This window comes from Alligator mississippiensis, chromosome 9, assembly GCF_030867095.1.
Source record: "Alligator mississippiensis isolate rAllMis1 chromosome 9, rAllMis1, whole genome shotgun sequence".
Classification (NCBI taxonomy): Eukaryota; Metazoa; Chordata; order Crocodylia; family Alligatoridae; genus Alligator; species Alligator mississippiensis.
Genome location: NC_081832.1, coordinates 17755223 through 17775194, shown reverse-complemented (window position 1 = coordinate 17775194; position 19972 = coordinate 17755223). Strand labels below are relative to the sequence as shown.

The 19972-nt window shown below is 47.1% G+C and overlaps 1 protein-coding gene across 3 annotated transcripts in view; it reads left to right on the top strand.

Annotated features, from left to right (window-relative positions):
- PLCG1 (phospholipase C gamma 1) overlaps positions 1-19972 on the top strand; it is an 80815-nt gene that overhangs the window by 37414 nt on the left and 23429 nt on the right. For all 3 annotated transcript variants that reach the window (XM_014609711.3, XM_014609712.3, XM_006275842.4), the window contains 9 exons: positions 4064-4216; positions 5359-5452; positions 5924-5971; positions 13726-13810; positions 15197-15280; positions 16915-16937; positions 18351-18423; positions 18802-18903; positions 19676-19794. In XM_014609711.3, coding sequence (XP_014465197.1) covers positions 4064-4216; positions 5359-5452; positions 5924-5971; positions 13726-13810; positions 15197-15280; positions 16915-16937; positions 18351-18423; positions 18802-18903; positions 19676-19794 — 781 coding nt within the window. The remainder of the gene's footprint in view (positions 1-4063; positions 4217-5358; positions 5453-5923; positions 5972-13725; positions 13811-15196; positions 15281-16914; positions 16938-18350; positions 18424-18801; positions 18904-19675; positions 19795-19972) is intronic.

Sequence of the window (19972 nt, the reverse complement as noted above, 5' to 3'; positions counted from 1 at the left end):
TTTTGTGTGTTTTCCAGTACTTGTGCTGTGCTAGCTGCTCAGCAGCAAGGCACGGGATGTTTCCTGTTGGGGGGCAGGGAGGTTTCTTATCTGGAAGCAGGGCAGCTTGCTCAACATGGAACTTGTCATTTATACTTCAGGGAATTAAGGCACAATTGGAGCTCGGAAGGTGATGTGTTGTTGATTCCTGCGTTGTGCGTTTCCTGTGGCTTGTTGAGTGCCGCCCCAATGCGTGTGGCATATTCATCCCTTTCTGCTTGGGGAAGAGCCTGCGAAATGTGCCGGTGTTGCATTCACGCACATAGTGGCTCTGGCTGGCCATGCTCACAGCTTTGCAGATGTACACAAACGCTAAGTCTGTCCTCAAGTTCCTGGCGCCTCTCGGTCAGGGAGTGGCCAGCACTAGGCTTGTTCATAATTCATCTTGCTCAAGGATCCTCCCAAAGAAGTGGAGACATCAGTGTCTGGAGTACTTTGGAAGTGGTAGCAGGGAAGAGGGAGAGGGACGTTGCTCACTGTTGAACCACTGAATGCAGTGGTTTAAATCAGTACAGTTGTACTTGAGGGAGGAAGAGTTTCTAAATATGTGGCGATTCCTAGCTTAAACAACTTTACGTTGGATTTTGTTAACCCAGGTTAAAGTTTGTAAATTCATATCCATAAGCTGAGGGAGAAGAAGACTTGCTGTTAATTCTAGTTACAACCATAACAATACAATGATTGTAACTGGTGTAGTCCATGCATAATAATAAAGAAAAGGTATGGGACCAGAGAGTTAAATAACTTTTGAATAGCCTTAACTCTGCCCCTGCATGTTGCTAGTCTTGTGTGTTGTTTGTATACAGCTGTTAAGAAATACTGCTAATAGCTTGGCACTTGAAGGCCCTTGCATTTGCCACATAAGTGTCACCAATAGTCTGGGGCTTTTTTGTCAGTGCAGGCAACTGCTTATTATATGGAGTTTATGTTCTCATCTGCATGGTCTTAGTTTTGAAGAATGATGTCCTCTACTGGATCTGTCTGGCATTGCTGCATTGGATGAGGTCAGGATGGTTCGCTATAAATTATGGGCTGGATGGTGACTTGTCCCAGCTTTCCTTGTAACACACAGGCTCTTGATTTTAAACATCATAACCCAACCCAGAACCGTCTGACCAGACTCCTGTTTTCTATGGACATACCAGAGGAGGGTCCTGAAACACTTTGTAACAGAAGAGAAGGGTTGACCACAGTTGTAAGAAATAAAGTGGCATTTTTTTTTATTTTTTTTTTTAAGAGGCAACAGATATGGTAATAAAAGAGGTTTTTTAACTGAATGGTGGGGGAGAGACTGTGGGTATGGGTTGTGTGTATGCATATGCATACACATGATAAGAACTTGACTATTGGGAATGGTTTGAGTATGAGGTGGGCCTTCTGTATTGTATAGCTAGGTTCTGGACATGAGATACAAGTGTGAGCACAGCTGTCTTAGTAACGGGATAAGAACTGGAGAAGAGTTGGGGATCATGGCGTGGGTGCATACAATGCCAGGGTTAGTGTGAGGCTCATGGCTCCGTGGCAGCGTGTCAGTCCAGGATGTGCCATGAATTTTGGCAGAGAGCGAGAGAATTTGTCAGGTGAATTGCAGCTGTCTTGTAGTAACTTACTACTGTATTTGCATCCAAATATTGCAAGTAAATGTGGCTACATTTTATTTCTTTTTCTTTTAAATATTTTAATAAAGTTTTTCCAAAATCATAGACTTGGATTTTTTTTAACTGCGGTATAGCAAAATGTTGCAAGTCTTTTATAGAGATTTCTTGAGGGGTAGGCTTTTTCACGCTTGTCAAGTGTCACCTGATTAGTGACACCTTGATACATGTTTTTGACTGCCTCAGTTTTGACTGGTGTTTAAACTACATTCAGTCTGGACATGTATACGGTTCTTACATACTGGCAGTTCACAGGCAGAGGTTTTTTAATGTCCACAGTTGCGTGGTAAGCTCTAGTTGTGCTGCAGGACCAGCTGGGGTTTATAAACTCTGACAATAACGAAAGGATGGAAAGTACTGTACTTAAAACCTCCAAAACGAATCCATCAGGCTTCACAGAAATTGCCCAAGGCAGCAGCCCTTGCTGAGTTCAGCAGAGTAAAACCAAATGTGAAGGTTCCCAGCCAATCCACTTGTAAGAGATGACCCAGGTCAGTAGTGGAAAGGGGAGGGAGGTTGCTGGAAAATATTTTTCAGAAGGTGCAACTCCAAAAAGTCTCTGTATGAACTGTGGATCTCTGCAGTTAACAAGGGTTCACATTCCAGCAGTCGCCACTGCCACCCTCGCAGGAATCATCTTAGTGGAGACTGAATGCTCTTTCAGCCCTTTCAAGGGCACATAAATCATCAGAGTGGGAGGAAGCTTGCATTTAGGTGCAAGGACAGGCTGTCAAAGGCTTTTATGAGTGAGAAGCCTGTTGAGGAAGAGGTCAAGGTATAAACATGGAAGGGCTTAATATGAATTGGGGTCCAAATTTTCCTTATGACTGGTGTGAAGTAGAGTGATTCTTGCTTTTCACCCCTCCAGGTTGTGAAGCAGCATTGGTGTCACTCCATATGCTTTATTGGCATAGATTGCCAGCATTGAAGCCACGCTAAACCCAGCTGCCTCATCTATCCATTTCTGTTGGGGCCCTCCCAGCCCAGTCCAGTCCCACCTCACTGCATGGAGACATGAAGGACACTTGGGCCCTGTACCCTGAAACAGCCACCCATGTTTTAGGTTACTAATTGTTCCTCATCCCCATCTCACTCCTTGCAGGTAGGGCTCTCAGTGCTTGCAGAGAACAAGGTGGGTTTGACTCATTTAGACTACAAGTGATGCCCTGATGAGTGTTGTTAGAGAGCAGTCTTCCCCTCCCCACCCTCCGGTGCTTCCAGGGAAATCCAGTCAGTTGTGACCCGAATTTTCAGTTGGGTAATGTCACCTGTGCTGCCAGACTCTCAGATAAGGACAGTCGGGTTATCTGTGTCCTTCCCTGTGTCTTCCCTAATGACTGAGATCCTGGTTGTGTTCCAGCAATCATGATTATTAATGAACAGTGAAAGCAACAAGGCACTGCTTGGAGAGAGGGCAGTGAACGTGCTTGGAATGAAGTGCTCTCGTTTTGTAGAACAAGGGTGGGCACCTGTCAGCCCTTTACATCTTTAAAGGGTTGATCGGGCATTAACCAACAATCCTCCAATCGCCACTGTGAGGTGGATAAGATTTACCCTCCACTGTTCGTAGGTGAGGCACCGTATGGTGGTGTGACGACTAAAATCAGACAGCAAGCTGCAGCAGGTGTGAGATTGAGCAGTCCCTAATTCTCAGTCCCACACATTACTCACTAAACCATACTGTCTCTGTTTCTTTTAGATCTTTTAAATATTTTTGGTGTTTGGTTGACTCCTGCCAGGCGCTGTTACTCCTGTAACCCATGGGATTTACAGATCATCTCTGTAGGGATGTATGGGGTGTTCAGTCTAGCAAGGAGACAGTTCCCAAGGGCCTGACCAAGGCTGCCAGTTTTGCAGGAGACTGTTCAAACCAAGTAGACCTGTGCTCAGTTTAACCTGTTTGACTTCCTCTCCCATGAATTTCTCAGCAATTCAGTGATGAAATGTCTGTCCAGAGCCTAACCTTACTTGAGCTAATGCAGGTCAATGGCTATCAAGATGCTGTTAGGCAAACCCCTCTTTCCTTCATGATTGAAAATGAAGTGCAGAGAACAGGCTCCATCTTTCTGTTCCTGAGTCGGGTTTAGCATCATGCTTTGTCCCCAGCCTGTATAGACTGCAGTAGTCCAGTTACACACATCACCATATAGGACTGGAGCCTCCATGGTTAGATCTGCTGATTCTTTTTCCTGTCTTTTGTCTGTCTTTCAAGAACTTGTAGGTGAGTATCCTAACTACTGGACCACCCTTCTGCTTTGCCTTTTAGTTCCTTGAGTTATGTTCCTGGGAGTCCCAGGTGCCCCAAACACAGTTTTACTGGGTCTCCAGTACTCTCATTGCATTTTCCTTGTTTTTGTTGCCTTCCCTAGTTGATATCCGTGAAATCAAAGAGATTCGTCCAGGAAAGAATTCCCGAGATTTTGACCGATACCAGGAGGATCCCTGCTTCCGGCCAGACCAGTCTCACTGCTTCGTCGTCCTCTATGGAATGGAATTCAGGCTGAAAACTCTCAGCCTGCAAGGTGAGCGTTCCCTTCTCGTGGGATCTGGGGCATTATTCAGATTGCAGGCTCCACTGGACAGAAGCCATATCTAGCTCCATGTCTTGGGCAGAACTGAGTATGTTGCCTATCACCATAGTAGGCAAAACACACCAGTATTTGAATTCCCAGTTAGAAGGATGGAAGGTAGCTTGAATACCCCTCAGGTCAAACCTTCCTCTTATTGTTCTTTGGGTTTAGGGAAATTTTCTCTAATTTAGCTTAAGTTATGAGCTTAAATGGATGTGTTTAAACTAGTACCTTTAGGCTGTATGGACATCCTTGTTTTGGTTGAAGAGCAGCATGTCTAAAACTTCTGACTTAAGCTGAATTGCAACGTTCAGTTCTGCAGCCGAAGTAAGGTTGTCCCACAGCCTGTTGGCCCTGGTTTAACCACATCAGCTGAAATAACAACTGATATAGGTTAAACCAGGGCGACTTATCCATGGAGACAAGCCCCTGTTGGGCACTCACGCTGGCTGCTCTGTGTTCAGGACAATTGTGTTCTCGACCTGGAGGTCACCCAAATGAATGAGTGGAGAGATGTTGTTTTCTGTCTTCAAAGAGGATACAACAAACAATAGAGAGGTTAAAAAGAAACCAGCAAACAATCTAAGAATAGCTGCCTGTTGCGTCTCCAGAGTGGCTTGAATGTCATTTCTTGAAAACGGAGGCAGCAAAAAAAATAAATAAAGCCGCCCAGACCTCTTCAGTAAATGGGATCAGAGCTTGGAGTATAGAGGTGAATCTAAACCATCCATCTGTTGGTGTCCTGAGACAGCAGGAGCCTACAAGGGAGAGGAGATGGTTGGAGAAAGTCTCCTAGGGAGAATTTGCACCAGAGGGAGATGCTTTTGGGAGCACGAGAGGATCAGTGAGGTGTGTAGTTACCGATGACGTAGAGTAAGGGATCTGAGAGGCCTCGGTCAGCACAAGAGGTCAGAGCAGACAATGGTGCTATTTTTTTTTTCACTATTACTATAATAGGCAACAGATGCTGCAGTTGAGATTTGATATGAATTTTCCTGCCCTGCTGCAGCTGTGCCTGGGCTTCCTGTGTGGACATTGGGGCCTCAGCATGCCAGTCTCACTCCTTCACATGTCCTGTTCCTTGTTTTCCACAGCCACATCTGAAGATGAAGTAAACATGTGGATCAAAGGGTTAACTTGGCTTGTGGCAGATACTCTGAAGGCCACCACTCCCCTGCAGATCGAAAGGTAAGCAGGTGGGATGAGAGGGGCTAATGCCACTGAGGCCCAGGCAGGTATAGTGCACACTGCTGCTCTGAGAGCTTCCTCCACACAGCTCTGCCAGTGCCTTGTTCTCGGCTTGGCCTCTGCATTGTGCCCGTTTTGTCCTTTGAGCCCATCTCTGCTAGTGCCCTTCTCCCTCCACCTTTTTATTCAGGCCTGCAGGTACCTTGGTAAGTGAGGGAGAGCCTTCTCCCCTGCCCAACAGCACCCCCTGCTGTTCCTTCCCATTTTGGAGCCCAGCGCTGTGCTGGCAAACCCGCTGCTGAATTGTGGAGGTGTCTATGGGGTATGAACAAGTAGCCACTAAGACCTGGGCTGAGAGACTCCATCTCATTCCACTTGCAAGTTGGGTGGTGTTTAAGCTCATGTCTCCTGAACTGAAGGGCTTCATCCAAGATTTACTTGGCAACATCTACCATGTATGTTGCCTTTCAGGTGGCTTCGGAAGCAGTTTTACTCGCTGGATCGCAACCGAGAAGACAGGTAATATAAAAGGCCTATTTGGATGGGGGGTGAGAGAGAAGGTTGGACCCATTTTTCTTGGTGTCAGAGTCTCCAAAGTGAAGAAGTACAAGACACGCTTCTCACTAGGCATAAACTGTCGGATTGCAAACCCCAAATCTGTAACAATGGCATTTTAGCGCCTCCTGCTGAGGCTGCAAACCAAGACAGTCGTGCAGCCTGTCAGGGGAGCAGTTCTGCTGAAGTCCTTGGCCCAGGGAGCAGGGGTGAAGATTGCTTGTGTGAGCTCAGCTTGGCCACTCAGGCTTCTGTTTTATAACACTTGACAGCATACGATCCAAGTGTAAAAGCTGGTTCCATCTGCCTTGAAAGGGTCTTTGTCAATAGCAGTTACAGTCCAAAGCATAGGCTGTTGTTTTTTAAATGAAAGTTTTATTCTTTCTTTGGGGGGAAAAAAAAAAGCCTTAATAGGAGCCTGAATCTCTTCCTGACTGTTTTTAAACTTCCATGAAAACACTGGTTGTTTGTACTGACCGACTTCCCTGCAGTGAAAAACGCAAAGCACCACGGTGCTGGGGTCCCCTGGGAGCCAGCAAGTGAAACCGACCTGTGTAGCCCCCATTGTCCATGCTGCAGGAAGTGCACAGAAAAGCAAATAAACAGGAGCTGCAGCCAAAGCTGCACTAAAACATCCTATTTTTATTACTCTCCTCTTGCCTCGCTGCCCTCTCCGTCTCATCCACCTGGTTTGCTTTTGGATGACGAGCTCTTTGGGACATGTTTACTGTGTGTGCAGTATGTAGCTCAGTAGGCCCCATCCTGACTAAGGAACCTTGGTGGGGCTCCACTATAAATAATAATTCCCAGTCCCCCCACCCCCGCTTCCCCATGAGGAGGACCTCTGTGCAGCTCATGTATTTTATGAACCCTGATGGGGTTTCAGTGGCATGAAGGCCTGGGTGAATTTTTTCCAGCAAGAGCAATGTTGCCCTTTTTAGTCCGTGCCCCACTGATGTGGGTACAGTGTTCTCTCTGTCTGCCCTCTGCACTGGCGTGGCCCAGATAGAGGCCTCTCCTGCTGAGGATGCTGTCCTTGGCCTCCTTTCAGTTTCCAGGATGTGGTTTTCTTTGCGGATGTTAACAGAGGACATTAACCTTTTTCGTATTGATTTTTTTTTTTTCCAAAGTGCTCCTTCCCTAGAGATGGGGAAACCTTTATTGATTCCTGCTGATGAGAGAGAGAAAGCAGAGAAGGTTGTGGAGGCAGCATGTATATCACAACCTGTGCCCTCAGACTGTCTCCGTATGCCAAAGGATTATACCTGCCCCTGCCTTATTTATTTAGGCTTTGAGTCCATGCGTATTTCCATAGTGATGGAGCACCTGGCAGGTTTTAAATATTTCAAAGGATCTCCTTACCTGCTTCCCTGCCCTCTAACAGAAGAACATTGTATTAAAAGCAAGCCAGCCAGTTCCACCTTCCTAAGGCTCAGTTATTCTGCTCCCTATTGGAAGCTACTGCCACACGCCCTGGCACAACTGCCAAGGAACTTCTGTCATGTTCTTGTTGGTAGTGCCAAGAGCCATCCTGGGGAAGCTGCATGTGCATTTGGGGCGTGATTGGGGTATTGTGGGATGGCTTTGAAAATCCCCACCGAATATCTGACTGCTCATTTGGGAGGGATCTCTTGATGCCTCCTCCATTGTTTGATTTCTCATTCCCTGCTGTTCCTAGCCATGCCAGGGGAATGCCTGGCACCTCTCTCACTGTGGCCCACTATATAAGCTGTGTTCCTCTCTCCAGCCTGTGTTCGTGGGCAGAAACAAGGCTCTGGAGTAGAGCAGGTTGGGTTTACATCTAGGCCAGCCAAAATACAGGGTGTCTCTCATCGTTGATATCCTGATGGACTTAGGTTGATGTATCATGACTCGGTGAGATGATGCATGTAGGACCAGGGAGATGATCATGCTCTGGAGTTGGGAGAAGCAAAGGTATCTTTTTGCAGCTGCTCTGATGCACTCGACACCCTCTGTTGTCGTGACTTGTCTTTTAAGACTGTATCTGTTTCCACTGCTGTCTGTGAGGGGGAGAGGAAAATAAGATGCAGGATCTGGTTTATATAAACAAGAATCTCTGTTAAACTGAGGACTGATCAGGTTTCTGTTTGTGTGGGATGCTAAGAGCCAAATTACCAGCTGCAGCATCCCAGATCTGAATGCTGGCTTCTTCTCTGGTGTGTCTAATTGGCTCCTTTGTGTGCAAATTAGCTATTTGCATACTCAGCAACTCTGTACAAAACTAATGCAGGTGCTGTAGTGGGCGTGCACTGATCTGGATCAAATTTAAAAGAGAAGAAAAACTTGGCCCTTAATGTAGTTTAACACACCCAATCACCCACAGTGCTGTTTGAATGAGATCTTCAGGACGCATGGGGCATAATATTTTAATACTGTAAGCACACCCAAGCCTTCTGCCCAGAAACTACCCAAATAGAACATGAGCTTTTTGCTTGTCTAAAGCGAATAAGATCCATTTCTGTCATTTTTTTTAACATTGTCTTTTTCCACTAGCATTTAAAATAAAGTCAGCAGCACACATTTCCTCCAGCACTAGGCAAATTGTGCGAGCCTTCAGGTGAATTCAATTAAATGCAAAAAAGTGAAAGCAACAAGCCTTATTTTTATTATCCAGACTGAGAGGGGCAAGATGTTTGACTAACAGCATAAAGAGTATAATGGATGAGGCTTGAATTCTTTCCATTTTAGAACAGCCCAAGGTTCTTTAGTAAACCAGATGCAGCAGTTAGAGGGAATTAAGAAGGATGGGGTGAAACAGGGAGTCTGGACTTGGAGCTGGGATTTCATCTCTGGCTTTGAACCTGGAAGTGGCTTTTGAAAAGGAGACTAAGATGCATGTTTAAAAGTAAGGATCTTTTAAAAAGCATCAATAATCACTCCCTTATTCCCGCTTCCCCCCCCCCCCCCCCCCTTCTGCCCCAACCCTATTGTACCAGGTTCTTGGAAGCTGGAAAGGATCATCCCTGTTCACATTCGTTACTGGGATCCTGGTCCAGCAAGCTGGCACATGCCGTTTCACTGGTTGCATTGATAGTGCTCTCATAAATACTTATGCAGCTTTAAAACTGATTGGCATAATGAGGGCCCGGTTTTCTACCAAGACCCGTTATAAACTAGCTTCACGTATGCCAGCAGTCTTCCCACACAATGACCAGAAGGTTGACAAGCTTTCAAATCTGAGGGTGAGCCCCACAAATCCATATATACACATAATGGCTGATCAGCATTTCATTTGCCACACCACTGTTTTCAGAAGGGGGATAAGAACAGCAAGTACACATCTTTCTCCCCCCCCCCCCCAGCTAATTCAGAGAGATTAGCATTAGTTTCACTTGCATTTTGAGGGTAAAGTTATAGTGCAAAGGATTTGATGGGGCTTGTTTTGCCAGAAGAGATGATGACTGGGATGGGCGTTTGAATGCTTAGCTATGCCTGAGCCTCTCTTTAGGTACCTTTAAAAAAACTAACCAAACAAAACCTACTATAAGTAGAGGCCTGTTACATTATTTTTAGTTTTTAGCTCTAAAATAATTGACAGCTGCCCATCTGAAGCTCTCAGCACTGTCACATCATCAGCGCTACAATAAATAAAATTCATTCCAACTTCTGGCTGCCTCCCAGGAGCAGATGGGAAGAAACTAGGCTCATCTACTGCTGTGATTTTCATTTTGCTTTCTTCCTCCCTATTAATGCCATTGCAACTGGTCTGACAGTGTCACCCGTCAGCTGCCAGAACTTCAGTGATGTGCGGCAAACCCTGCCCCCCTGTGGTCATCTGCTCCTGCTAATGCTCAATTGGAGCATTGTCACTGGTGAGAGTCAGGAGGCTGCAATACTGAAACGGCTAAACAAAAACGGCATGGAGCCATCCTCCTTGGCGATAAGATGGAACTACTGCAGGCTTTCCTACCCACATCAGTCTTGTTCTGCCTTTTGTGAGTGTAGGGTTAATCCTTCTCTGTTTTCCCTCCCACCTTGGAAAGCAGTAACCTGGCAGACAGGACTCTTGGCTCACCCACTGAGGTCTGGAAATAATAAACAGATAATTACTGGGTTCCATTTCCTGACTTAATCACTGGAGGTAATCCTCATACTGCAGGCTCTTAAGACTATCCATCTCTGGGCTGTATCTCTCTGGAATGTAGCAGGACAGGTTTTTAATTTAATCCGTGCTTTCCTACAAATACTACAAAGGAAACCACTCCAGTTCCCCTCCCTGGGGAGTAGATTGGCACCTGTAGGTTGTAGGGAGCATCCAGTTTTCTGCAGACAAATCCGTATCTCACACTGACTTGCTTGGGATTCATCCACTTTCATTTGGGCAATCATATGTCTTGGCAGTGGTTTTCAACCTTTTTTTCATTTGCGGACCCCTAAAAGATTATGAGTGGAGGTGCAGACCCCTTTGAATTGTAGGTGTGGGTATTAGTATACTTTTGATCATAGCCAGCTTTTGTGGACCCCTTAGACATAGTCTGTGAGCCCCTAGGGGTCCATGGATCACAGGTTGAAAACCACTATCGTAGTTATTAGATGTTGGCTTTGGAACTTGGATATCGTGTTTCTTGGATACGGAGGTAATGTGGGTCAGCATATTCAGCAGTGAGTGAATGAATTGTGTGAGGTTTTTTTTTTTTCTGATAGAGGTCAGATTGGGTTGAGCATTTGCATTTTCTGTCCTTTCTCTCAGTGTCTCTCTCTCTCTCTCTCTCTGTCTCTCACAGCCTTGACTCCCCGTCCCAGGCTGCAGACTGTCTGTAATAACCTGGGTGGGTTAGAGTCACTGAGGTGTCTGCCTCCTATTGTACCTGACATAACACTGCCATAGGCTGCTGAGACCTCTCGCCTTCAATCTGTGTGACTCATGCTGTTCCCCTATTGCAGAAAGGGGTTGGACCCTGCAGGTACCCAGCTTGGAGCTGTCTCTGAGCACAGCTCACTGAGACTCTGGGTGTCAGACAACACAAGACCTATGCCCCCGGTGAGTCTCTCTGAGGTGGGGGCCACAGATCTGGCCTGGGTCCTGCTTTCTAAGTTGTAATAATTGCAGGCGGTGCCAGCATACATTTCCAAGCCCTGTATTATGTTGAGTAGAGATTTGCAGTCTGTAGCTGCTCCCATTGAAGTGGGCTCAGACTGACCTGTTTGTTTCCCTGTGCTGTTTGCCTCAGATCCCAGTTTATTTGCACCAGGATTTGAAGCAATGGACTGTGTTAGAGCACCAGATCCCTTTGTGATCTGGTGACCAACTACTCTGAGTGTGGTGACAGCCGGCATGGCCCTGTAGCATGCTTCTGATACTCTGTCATTGCAGTTCTTTTTTTTACTGGTCCCAGTCTTTGCGTCAAAGACAACTTATTTCTTCCCTAGGATCTGAGAATGAGCTGCTCAGTGAATAAGAGTTTGTCTAGGGTTGTGTGGTAGCTCCCAGCTGCTACGGACTCCTCCAGCCTGCGATTCATCCAGTACTGTATATGCTGACACTAGCTCCGGCATTTATCTCTTATCGTTCCTCTCTCTGAGCTTTTTGGAAGTTGTGTCTTCATGGCAGGGAAAGATTTCTGCCAAGGTTTTCAGTGTGCATGGTGGGAAGGGAAATGTACGTTTGTAATGGGAGGGATTGGAAAGCCAAGGCATCTATATTCTTGCTTGTTTGTGTGCACATACGCGCACATCTTCTGTTTCTCATGCATGCATCATGGAAAATGAGCGTGGGGAGGCTAGAAAATGGCAGGATGCCAGTAAACGCAAAGATTTAAAGATAAATGTTGATTTATTTATTTTTTTTAATTTTATTTAAAAAAAAAAAATTTTTTTTTGCTGCTGCTGCCTTTCACTGCTGGGTTTCCAGTATTGTCTCTGCCAGGCAGTTCTCTCACCTTGGCTTAGTGTGTAAGGTGCAGGTATTGAACAAACTTCATTTTCCCTGGGGGGGGCCAGTCCTTTTAGTGTGGATTGAAGCTATGAAGTCTTCCCCAAAACATCTCTGCCTGTGTGCCTTAGTGACTAGTGCCCTCCTGGGGCCTCACGCGGCTTTGCTACTATTCCAATTCATTGTCTCCTTCCAGCACAAGAAACCCTTTAGGCCAAAGTAGGCGGTGGGTTGTTCAAAGGCCAACCAATTCCCCCTGTCATCTGCACCCACGTTCCTAGAGGAGCAGGGTTCCTGTCCTAGCCTGGCATGCCTCTGCAGCCTCTGGCTTTCTCTCGCTGCCGAACCTTCTCCTCCCCAGACGCACAAGCCTGAGGATCCTCAAAGATGACCTGCTGCTCTGTGTGTGTGTGTGTGTGTGTGTGTGTGTGTGTGTGTGTGTGTGTGTGTGTGTGTGTGTGTTCATGTACAGGAAAGATGAACGAAGGCTGGGTGGTGACAAGAAGCGTCTCCTAGGGTTTTGGGGTTTTGTTTTTTTTTTACCTTATGGCTCCTGTTTTGTGATTTGTCTCTTGATGCTTGCCCTAAACTACCTGCTGCAGTGGTCTGACCTCTGGACATGTGCCGCCTCCTGGCATCAGGCATGCAGTAGTGCCAGTTGCAAGCCACCAGCATGGCTCTCCTTGGAGTCCTGTCCCCTTCCAGCCCCCATGTACCATGTCACGCACACCGAACAAACCAGCCCTCCAGAGGCCCCAGCAGCTGTGCCCTGTACACGCGTGTATGCCTTCTCTCTGAGTTGCCCAGCACTTGGTATATCTCTGTTAAATGTTGCTCTCCCATTTTAAGATCTTAAACCATCATTTGTATCTTCTCTTTCAAGATAAAGCTGTGCCTATACTCTGCGGGGCTGACTCTTTCCTGGAAGGGGAAGTCACAAATGGAGATATCCATCTTTGTGACTGACTGCCTGTTGCCGGCTGGGTAGTTTACTTGGCTGTACAAAGGGGGAGGGAGCCATGTGCTGGGCTTGTGGTGTTTTTCTGCTGAAATTCCCTGTCCCGTGGTTAGAAGCTAGTCCTCTTTTATCTGTAGAGAGTGCCCAAACCAGCACCAACTGTTACACTGGCCTGGGAGTCTCCAGGCTTCTCCTCACGTTCCTGGCAAACGTGAGCCTTCTCTGGGCACTGTAGCTCAGAGACATGAGGTCTTGTCTCCTTTCCCTCAGACAGATGGCGAGCCTCTGTCCAAAGGAGTAAAACAATGCTGAACTGCTGTCATAGTGAGCGGGCTTGTCTTGCCTCTGGTCTTGCCTTCCTGATGCTCACTTATATGGTCTCTCTTTGCCAACCATCCTAGTCCTCCCTTTTCCTACCCCCGTTCGTTTTGCATTCACTTCTGTTGTAGCCGGAGGCTGGGGGGCTCTGTGATTCATTCTGTTGTGACTGCCTAGGCTGAAGGGCAAATGCTTGTGCGACTTAGTCAATCCCACCTCCCTCATCCCCCAAAATAGTACTATGTTGTTTCTGGAAAATTGTTGTGGCCAGTTGAAGCCCAGTGCCTCCATCTACCCTGAGTGGGTTTGCACTGCCGTCTGTGGGCTGACGGGCCAGCCCCCAGCAGGTACAGGCGTGCAGCAAATGTGCACTGTTGACACATACACTCATTGATTGCTACCATGCTGGGCTCTATTGGGTGGCTACTGCTTTTTGCTCCCTTTCAGAAATGCTCTGCTTTATGGGTGGAGCACCAGAGTTTTGGGGTTGGGCTGTTTGGGCCATGCAAGCTGAGCATCTAACTATGTTCTGTTTCCCCTGGCAAGCAGGATTTCAGCCAAGGATTTGAAAAACATGCTCTCTCAAGTCAACTACCGGGTCCCAAACATGCGGTTCTTGCGGGAGAGGTTAACGGTGAGTTCTTGGTTTCCACCCTGCAGGGCTTCTCTGCAGCCTGTTGTCTGGTTCTTAATGGGCTGTACCTGTGACCGTTCGTCTGCTGTGTGTTTCTGTAGTGCAGCAGTTTCCAGCCTGTCCTGAAAGAAACGTCCTCCCACCTCCCTTTGTGGTAAATTAACGGTCCTGCTGCACCCAGTCCCTGGCCTGTTTCTGGCCAGCTCTGTTTGTCCCACCCATTTCTACCTTGCCCCTGACTTCCCACCTTATTTATTCCCCTCTTCTGTCCCGTGTGTTTTAGCTCCTGCTCCCCATGTGTTCCCTTGCTCATGGGTGAGAGGTGCATGCTGTTACCTCTGATTCCTTGTCTGTCCTGACTTGGCCACAAGCTACAGGAGAGGAGGAGTTCAGACCAGTAGGTTGCTAGCTGATCTTACACATAGTCTTCTGAAAACAGTGAGCTGATCCTGGAGCTGGCCAAGTCAAGGGTCATCGTGTAACCAGGGCAGCTGGCAAGACTGATCTAGAATGATAGACAGTTATCCACTCCTGTCTCTTGACCACTGAGTCTCTTCAGGGTCTCACCCCATTGGATTGGCAATCACTGTCATCAGAGAAATTCAAAGTACTGGGCACACATGCAATCACTAAGCGTCACATTTCTGGGAAGTAAGCAAACAAGAGCTCCCTTTTATAGACAGGGTTGCTGGGAGTGCCACAGGCACAAGACATCAGTGGCAGAGATGGGAATTAAAGCCCGCGTGTTCTGCAGTCTTGGTCTCCTACTTTAGCCACATAGCCACGCACTGAAGAACAGGGATGCCAAGCTGTGAAGGCTGCCTTTGTCTTTCTTACACAAGAGTGCAACAGGGATTCAGACTTCTTGTGAAGAGTCCAGCTCCCTTTGGCAGGTGCAGAAGAGGCCAGGCTGAGTACCTGCTCCTGTCCGCTGGGTGAGCCCCTGCATTACAGGAAGCGCTGAGGGACAGTAGAATATGATCATATGATGATTGCCTCCTGTTCTCTATTACAAATAGGCCTGAAAGTATGGGTGGGGCTATGGGGCACCACCTCTCACACAGTGCTGCAGTTGATAAGCAGCTTATACTTCTAAGAGTGGTAACATCTTGCATTTTCTGCACATAAATGTGTGTTTTGTAAGACCTTCTCTGGTGATACTTGCAGGAGGGAAACCTGAATTTCTGGGCATGGCCACTTGGACCATGAGTGCCAGTGGGCCAGGTTTTTGGCCATCCTCGTCTCCTTAGCCCTTTCCCTTCTCTGCAGGGACTCCTTGCCTCCTGCAGAAGGCCCCAGTGCAGGGAAGTGTTTCCAGGCCATGAGCAGGTCAGTCTCCCTGGTGGATTATTGTTGTTCTAATACTTCTGCTTTTCTTGGCTGTAGGATGTGGAACAGAGGAATGGGGATATAACATACGGCCAGTTTGCTCAGCTTTACCGAAGCCTGATGTTCAATGCCCAGAAAACGGTGAGAAGGCTCAGGTTCTCAGGCCTTGGGGAGGGATGGGGAGGAAATGAGCCATTTTTGCAAGGAGCTCACATGCCAGGCATTGCCTTGCCACGTAACCCCCTTATTATCTTTACACACTCTATCCTTCTGCCTCCACACCTACCCTGCTTCCCTTTGCCCCTGTTGCAGTAGATGCTGTCCTGCCTCCATGAGCTTGCTTTCTCTGTTGAACCCCTAGTAAAGGTGTCCTGGGCTTGTGTTCAGATATTTGGATCTGCTCTTAAGTCTGTACAGCAGGCATACCCATGCCCTTTTGGAGCATCTAAAATCTGGAGTGCAGGTATCCAGGTCTTATCTTTTGTCTCTTCCTTCATTAGCTGATGGATTTTTTTTTCCCTGGTGTAAAACCAATTTTTAAAAGAGGAGTTACTCTGCTGCCACCTGTCCTATGGTGTACCTGTCTGCCCATAGCATGTCTGCCTTTGATTCCCTCTCCTTGACAGCTGCAATGTACCTTCCAGCATCTTCCTCCCCAGTAGGTGGTCTCCTCCCAGTGGCTACAGGGCTCCTGTGTTTTTCATCCCTGCTCTCACCTCCCTTGCTTTTCTAGTGTCATTGTACATTTAGCCATATCTGCTGGCTTCCTACTTCCCGCTGTTGCTTTGTGTGCTCTTGCAACAGTATGAAAGTTGGGTGTATCTACTTCAGAGGTTGAGACTCTAGCCTGTTTCAGTGCCTGGGGGCAGGGTAATGAGTAGGGGAGTGTGTCAATTGGGAGGATGGCAGGCAGTGAGCTTCCAGCCTAGAGTGCTGTGCCTGACATTGCCGGGGGTTGCCATAACATCAGCAAATCTGGTGATGGAGAGAATTAAGTATTTCACAGTGGAGCCATCTCCTGCTGTGCATCCTATTGTTCCCTCGTGAGCGCTGGAAGAAATGTTGTTTCCAGAGGCCTCAGCTGTGTTGTGTGGAGTTTCTGGCTTCCTCTGAGCATGTGGCTTCCCTTAACTGTTCTCAGATAAGAATGGGATGATCAAACTTTTAGCATGTAGCTTTCTTTTTGGTCGGGACACATCTGTTTCCAGGGGCTCTGCTTTTAATCACTGTATCCAGTTCCAGGGGCATGAAAGAGCAGAAAGAACTGCTGTCCTGCCGGTACCTCCTAGGATGGCAGGGCAGCTTCTGTCATCAGGGTGAGCTGCCATTGAAATTTTTGCCTGTTGTGCTATCAGTCCAGGCAGTGTGAAAGTAGTTGCACAGTGCTACCTGATTAAAACTTGTGGCTTGTCCCCATTTGTGGTAGCATGGGTGGCTCAATAGCACAAGGTGAAGCATGGTGTTAAATCTAGCCTGGTGAAGGTAAGATTGTCCTGTGAAAGGTGGTGGGTGCTGGGCCTAATTGATAGGGGCTTGGTATTTGTGGGAGGAGAGGGGGACTTTTTGTCCCAGGTACCTCTGTTTTAGCACAGGCTTTAGTCTGAATTACAGGTGACCCAAGTTCAGGTGAAGTGTCAACAAAGGATCTAAGAGAAGAGGGCCATGTAGGGAGCCGCTACTTTAATACCTTTGTTCCATTCTCGACCAAACTGTTTTGAATTCTTGTCATGGAAGCCAAGTGGAGAGGCTGATGTTTGTTGCTTTTTTTGTTGCAGATGGACCTCCCATTTCTGGAAAGGTAAATAACTTTAATTTTGCTGGAGCTGCAAGAATCTTTCTTTTCCTTTTTAAACTTGGTTTGGTGTCTACAACTATACATCCAGACATGATCTGGATCATAACCAGAGAGGATTCACTTTTACTCTTCCAAAACTACTACATCCGGAGGTTAGTAATGGAGCCCCTTGTCTCAAGCTGTCCTAAGGGAATCCAGCCCAAGTTGGTTGCATTCAATTTGTCAACATCAGTATGATTTCCAGGAGGCCATATATTGCATCACAAAAGTCATCCTTTCCATTGGCCACAGTGTTGGCAGTCTCCTTCAAGAGGCTAAGCTTGTTTAGGCCAGGGGTGTCAAAGATGAAGCCCACAGGCCAGATTCTTTTCATGGTACCCCATTGTCTGGCCTGGTGCTGTCCCAGGGTCTGAGGACCCAAACACCACTGGACTATAGCCCTATGCTCAGCACCCAGGAATGCCACGTGCAGAACCTGCTCCAGGACCCACAGACAACGTGGGTCCCAGACCAGCTAGTGCAGGTGCCATGTGTGGCATGCATCCCAGGACTTGTGCTACAAGTGGCACACTCCCAGATCTGGGGACTGGGAGGCACCGCTTGGTTTAGGCCATTGGTAGTGGATTCCCAGCTGCCTCTTAGCATTGGTTCTGCCCAAGCGATTCTTGAAGTACATTGTCCAACCACACTCCTCAAGGGTCAGTGTGCAATTGTGCTGCAGCTAAATACATTTTTAGACCAATTCCTAGAAGGCAGGGATGGAAAGACCAAATACCTCACTCAGTTCATCTCTCTAGTGCCTTAGCTGTTCTAGTAATCCCAAGCATCAGGGCTTCCCTTCTGTCCCTTCTTTGACCCTTACGCAGTGCAGTGCCTTTCAGTGAGGGGAAGTTGAGAACAAATAAATAGCAAGATTTTTTTCTTCAGCTTCATCCCACCCCCCCGTTCTGGCTCCCTGTTGTATAGTAATCACTCTACCTCCTTGATGTGCATGCCCTTCAAATAGCCATGGAGCTTTACCGTTTCCTGCCTTGAGTTAAGCTGTAGGTCTACCTGGACCTATTGCGCCCTTTTAATCATTGGTTATAAATCAGTCCTTCTAGTTGCTCAGCTATTTTTGCTGTTTCCCTGGGTTTTCTCTCTTGATGTTCTCTTTCTGGTATTGGGGTGCCCGGAGGCATAGATACAGGTGGATCAGAGGAGTTCCTGTATCCATCTTGGTGTGCTGCTTTCATTTTTGTGTGTGTGGGGCACATTCTCTCTTTTGCAATGTGGTGGGGCTTTACTTTGTTTCTCTGAGGTATGTTGAATTGGTTCCTTGCATGTGCTGTTTGGATCAGTAGTGATTTCCTATATCCTGTGGATGCCAGAGCCTGATGGGATCACTCATTTTGGTGTCTTTGTTTCCTCCTGCAGAAGTGGGGAGAGAGCTGAACACTACCGGGTGTCCTTGCTGGATTTCCAGAAATTCTTACTGGACTATCAGATGGTGAGCTCAGTGAGGGCCCAGGGGGACAGGGAATTCAGCGTGGGCCATGTATTGTATAGTCTTGCTCAGTGTTGGCTGCATTTAATCAGCTTCATAGTTGGGTTCCATTGCTGAGCACATACTTCTTGTGGCAGCAGTTTAATGATAGATAAGGTATTTAGTGAGATTTCCTTGTATGTGATTATAAAACATGGGGAGGGTTTTCTCCCCATGGGGGGGACCTCATCTTGTATTCAGCTATATACAGTAGATCCTCTAGTTGACGGAATTGTAAGTTAGGTTTGGTTTTTTTGGGGGGGGGGGGGGGGGGGGGTGTTGATCAAAGCTTCACTTTGTATAACTCATAACTGTTCCCCTCCCCACTCCCTCTGTATACAGGAGCTCTGGGCTACAGACCTAAACCTGGTGCAGGAGTTCATGTTTAGCTTTCTGAGAGATCCACTGAGGGAGATTGAAGAGCCGTATTTCTCCTTAGATGAGGTAAGACTCTTGGACAGCTATTGCTGCAGAAGGAGAGTATGTGTGGGGGTGGAAGGGAGTTGAGAATAAGGTGAAAGAGAGCCTCAGTCACTCCATGTGATGTGACTCAGAGTCTGAGTGGGTGTGTGCTGTTTTGTATGACCTTAGGTTCACATTAGCAAATGCTGCTTGCAGTGCCATTATCAGCCATTGTTGTATCTCTTTAGTCAAATGACTTCAAAAAGCTATGTTGTCACTATGGCTCACAAGATAACTTAAGTCCCCACTCCCTGTGACAGAGACTGGACAGCAGGAACCTGATTTCCCTGTGTAAGTGCTCCATGATCTCATGGCATTGAGAGAACCCATTGGGCATTGTAGTATTTTCTTGAAATTGAACTATTTGGGCATTGATAATTATTCCAAATAGTCAAAACTGTTGGCAGAAAAAGATTAAATTCAGGTTAATGGTCCTGGCTGGTATAAATGCGTTCTGAGTTTCAGAAAAGAAGGTGAAGCCGTAACCGTTGTAAGAAGGGCAAAGCAGTCCTCTACCACTGGGACTTTTAGTCTTGCTCTCAGCAGAACCAGTCCAGTGACTTCAGTGAGGATTGAGTCAGATCTTTTTACTATTTGTACTCGTAGGAGTCACTGAGCAGCCCCCCATGGGTTCGGTTGTTGGGTGGGGTCTGCACTGAAGTTGGGAAAGGTCCTAGGCCCATGTCTGTGCCTGCCTTATCACCAACATAAAATCCTAATTCACACTAATGCTTTCTCTTTTCTTTCTGTTCAGTTTCTCACCTTCCTATTTTCCAAAGAGAACAGCATCTGGAACTCGCAGCTGGACACGGTGTGTCTAGAGAACATGAATAACCCCCTCTCCCATTACTGGATATCCTCCTCACATAACACGTAAGGGCAAAGGAAACTTCTCTCATTCCATCCATCTTGTTCCCACTCTTCCTGATGTCCTGTTCTGCTTTGTGATATTGTACTTCTCTGTTGACCCTTTCACACACCCTGTGACATGCCAGTGCCAGAGGACTTCCATTCTGTGGTCAGCTACATCGAGGATACCTATTTCCCCATA